The sequence below is a fragment of the Octopus bimaculoides genome, chromosome 4 (assembly GCF_001194135.2).
Source record: "Octopus bimaculoides isolate UCB-OBI-ISO-001 chromosome 4, ASM119413v2, whole genome shotgun sequence".
Taxonomy (NCBI): Eukaryota; Metazoa; Mollusca; class Cephalopoda; order Octopoda; family Octopodidae; genus Octopus; species Octopus bimaculoides.
In genome coordinates, this window is record NC_068984.1 from 134066701 (window position 1) to 134071310 (window position 4610).

A 4610-nucleotide genomic window follows, 5' to 3' on the forward strand; every position below is an offset into this window, starting at 1 on the left:
TACATACATATATATATATATATACATACATATATATATATATATACATACATATATATATATATATACATACATATATGTATATATATATATATGGGCTTCATGGAGGCAATGACAAATGACCGAAACCTTTGGCAGTATGCTGTGCTTAAGAAGGAAGATTCATGAAGCCAAGTGAAATAATGATTGTGGTTGATACTGGTGTCACGCAACTGGCCCTCGTGCTGGTGGCACATAAAAGTACCCACTACACTCTCGGAGTGTTTGGCATTAGGAAGGGCATCCAGATGTAGAAACCATGCCAAATCAGATAGGAATCTGGTAGAGCCCCCTCAGCTTATCAGCCCTGGTCAAACCGTCCATCTCATGCCAGCATGGACAAATGGACACTAAATGATGATGATGATACACACACATTTTTGTTCATTTGTTTTGCATCTGTTTTTCTATGTAAGTGTAAGTTGTACGTATATATTTATTTAAGACAGTGTTTTATGGTCGGATGCTCTTCCCGTCACCAACCTTTGTCTATTTTATGAGTAAAGGATTTTCTTGTTATTCCACTACTTCGAGAATATAAAGTCATGGGATGTAATGTTCACCAGGGATAGAAGCATAACAACATTGGTTGTTTTGTTCAAACAATTTCATGACTAGACCAGAAATTATACCTTTTATGCAAGGACACAGGCATCTACATACATGCATGCACATCATGGGCTTCCACTTTCCATGCAGTTTCCATTCACCAATTCTGCTTACACAGCAAGGTCAGCTCAAGGCAATGGTAGAAGACATGTCCACAGAGCTGCGCAGTCAGACTAAACCTAACTCTATATCCATGTGTGTGTATAAAGTGAAAGTTTGTCACCATCTGCTTATATTCACATTACTTTATGAAATTCATTAGATGCTAAAGACTTTAACAAATCCATTTCCTATTATCTTTCAATTAATCATATTTCTACTTGTTTTTACACTATCTGTTAATTAGCTTCCTTGTTTTAGGTTCATATCACCGTTTTAGTCTCTCTTATTGCAGATACTTTTTAAATCTTGTACAAACCCCAAAAAACTACATCTTTATTCCACCCTTATATTTGTCTTCATTTTTCAGTGTTGTACTCAATTTTACTTCTTCCCCACATTTTTCATTTATAGTTTTTATCCTGAACATTTCCTCCTTCTTACAAGCCTTTGTTCAATGATGTTGCCAACTCCTTTTCCCCCTCCATTAGCAGTTCCCACAGTTTGAACATCCTTCACTGAGAAGTTCCTTCCATCTTCCTTGATGACTTTATGTTGTAACTCATTGTTGTCGGATTATATGTTCTGTGTGGTATTGAAACTTTAAAGGTGGCAAATAAGCGGAATCATTAGAATGCTGGATACAATGCCTTGCAGCCATATTCATTCTGGTTCTCTACACTTTCAGTTGAAATCCTGGAGGTCAACTTTGCTCTTCATTCCTTTCAGAGTTGATAAAGTATTAATCTAACACTGGGGTTGATTCTCTCCTCACCTCTCTCTCTCTCTGTCTCTCTCTGTCTCTCTCTCTCTCTCTCTCTTTCTCTCTCTTTCTCTCTCTGTCTCTCTCTTTCTCTCTCTCTCTCTCTCTTTCTCTCTCTCTCTCTCTCTCTATTGTTTCTGTAATTCAACGGTTTTCTCTTATCACTCTGATTTGGCATGAGAATTGCGTTAAAGATGCACTCGTTTGTGGAATACTCAGCTGTTTGTATAATTAATTTTACAAGCTGGAATCCAGTTGATTGAACAGTCATGCTCAACATTGAGACCAACAAAGAATTTACCATATTGAAACTTTATCACCGTAACCAATGACATACTTGGTGGCATGCTTGATTGAATCACAACCAGCAACACAGTTGACTGAATAACTATGCACATAATAAGAATAGGTACAACTCCATTGTCTTGGACAAAGTAGTGGAGTTGTCCTGAGTTTTGCTGTGCAGATTGATGAACAAGACAGTAACTACTGTGAAAAAAAAGTTTAAAGAAAAATTATCGAGTGATGTTTTGTTTATAAATGAATCAAGAATCCTGATTAATCGTACTTAAACTGATAAATGTAGGTGTTCAACTTTGAATTATTGATTTATGAGTAAGTGAATGATTTTAAACTACTTTCATCAGTTGGCTTTATAGAGACCTACCCTTAAATAGCTTAGCTTCATTTTCAAATATATTTTGATTAGCTGATATTATTGGAGTTACCTGCCTTGCTTGCAGCTTCCAGATTCAAAAACCCCTCTTGAGTTCTTGTCTTTTAACTGCAAGCATAATCTCAGTTAATGGATTTAACTTGTATTACATTTGTACATAGACATGTATATACATGCATATAATTTGTGTACTGATGTTTTCGTTTTCTATAGAGGTGCCGAGGTGAGTGTTGATGGCAAATATCTCCTGCTTTCTCCTAATGAAGGATGTGATCCAGTCAACCGATTGTTTTATGTTGAACTTGACAAACTTCCTAATGGCATTACAGGTAAACTATTTTGTTATTCTCTTTATGTAATTTGAAGAAAGAAATAGCAAATGTTTTTCTATTGCAATAACCTTTGTTTCTAAAAGGATCCACTAAGTAAATAATTGCAACACATTAATGATATTAATTACAATTGTAGAGGATATGTTTTTTTTATTGAAACTGAAATTAGATGTTTGTCTTGCAATTTGAGTTTCATGCTATGGTGATCGTCAGGTGAGACACATATATGCCTGAAGATCACTGTGACTTGAAACTTGACAAGACAAATTTCCAGTTTCAATAAAAAAAATTGTATGTATGTATGGATGGGTAGATGGATCATTGCTTGGTTGGGTGGATGGTTTATAAATAATTCATTCCATAAGACTATTTTGCATAACTGCTAACATTCAAATGCTTATTTCAGAAAACCTTCCATACGTGAAACTTATTGACAACTTTGATGCCCAGTATGAGGTAACTATGTCCTTATATTTCTTCCTTGTAATATCTTCCTTCTCACAAAGCTACCTTCAAATTAGTTTTTCCTGTACTGTATTTGCTGCCACAATAAACTAGGACCACCATATTTATGTAGTTATGGTTTTCTATTTATCATTTGGTGAGATCTTCATCATCTAATATTCACTTTTCTACACTGTATTGATTTCTGTTTTTGTGGAACAGAATAGGGTGTGAAGGCGGCGAGCTGGCAGAAGCATTAGCACACGGGGCAAAATGCTTAACGGTATTTCGTCTGCCACTACGTTCCGAGTTCAAATTCCGCTGAAGTCGACTTTGCCTTTCATCCTTTCGGGGTCGATTAAATAAGTACCAGTTATGCACTGGAGTCGATATAATCGACTTAATCCGTTTGTCTGTCCTTGTTTGTCCCCTCTATGTTTAGCCCCTTGTGAGCAATAAAGAAATAAGAATAAGGTGTGATTTCAAGGAGATTCTGGTTGCTTTTCTCACTGATTGCACAACTGCATAGAGGCTCCCTCATGGGCTGTACCTCCTCTGGTGGTGGTAAATGGGAATTATAACATTCGTGTATTTGTCAAGAAAACTTGTGTCATAACCTTTTAATATTCAGATTACTCTATCAAATATAATGCTTATTTATTTGCACCATTTTGAATTAATCCTGCTTTCGAGATTTCAATGATTGTTTATTTTTAGAATGATATTGCAGAATAGAGGGTAGATATGAGAGACCAGATCTAGCTGGTTTGAACATAACACAAGTAGAATATTTGGGCGGGATTTGGCCAGTTTAAATGACAAAAGGATAAGGTGAAAGCAAATTGGTTTCTACGAATAATCAGTACCTGGTCTTTGATTTCTCTCGCAGAAAACTTTGCCACTCTGGGCTACCTACACTCTCTCACCCTAACCTTGTCAAGTATTTTACTCTATAAAGTGTTGTTCCACATAACAAAATATTGGTTTATGAATTTCTTATGACTTTTTTCTTTTTCTTTGACTATTACAGTATATCACCAATGAGGGCAGTGTCTTTACGTTCCTCACCAACTTGAACGCACCAAAGTACAAAATAATCAATATTGACTTCCAAAATCCTGACCCGGTAATTACCATTTCACTGAAACACATACTGTCTCTCTCTCTCTCTCTCTCTTTCACTTATGTGACTCTGTATATTTTAAAGTATTCTTATTTTGCTTTCACAGAAAAATTGGAAGACTCTCGTTGAAGAAGATAAAAATGCCGTTTTGGAATGGGCTTCCTGTGTCAACCACAATAAACTTGTACTCTGTTATTTAAAAGATGTCAAGGTAATTCATTTAATTAAACACACACACACACACACATATATATATTTTTCTCTCGTTCTGGTCTAACAACCCTCCATGTTTGTTTTTGTTCAGCTTTCCTGTATGTCTCCACTGTCTTGTTTTTGTTCCCAACTTTGACCCTCCATAAATCCTAAATTTTATTTTGGAATTTATGAGAGCAACTGTCTTTGAAGACTCATATTGTTGCTGAATGGTCGAAATGAGGAGTAGACAGCCGATAGCTGATGAAGGGTTGTTCTCTGTGTTTACTTGTCCTGTTTACCATTTTTTTTTTCTTGTTTGCATGTTTAACT

The 4610-nt window shown here is 35.7% G+C and overlaps 1 protein-coding gene across 1 annotated transcript in view; it reads left to right on the forward strand.

Moving 5' to 3' along the window:
* Positions 1 to 4610, forward strand: part of LOC106880169 (prolyl endopeptidase) — a 38965-nt gene that overhangs the window by 23726 nt on the left and 10629 nt on the right. The window contains exons 7-10 of the mRNA XM_014930014.2: positions 2400 to 2515; positions 2925 to 2974; positions 3993 to 4088; positions 4192 to 4296. Coding sequence (XP_014785500.1) covers positions 2400 to 2515; positions 2925 to 2974; positions 3993 to 4088; positions 4192 to 4296 — 367 coding nt within the window. The remainder of the gene's footprint in view (positions 1 to 2399; positions 2516 to 2924; positions 2975 to 3992; positions 4089 to 4191; positions 4297 to 4610) is intronic.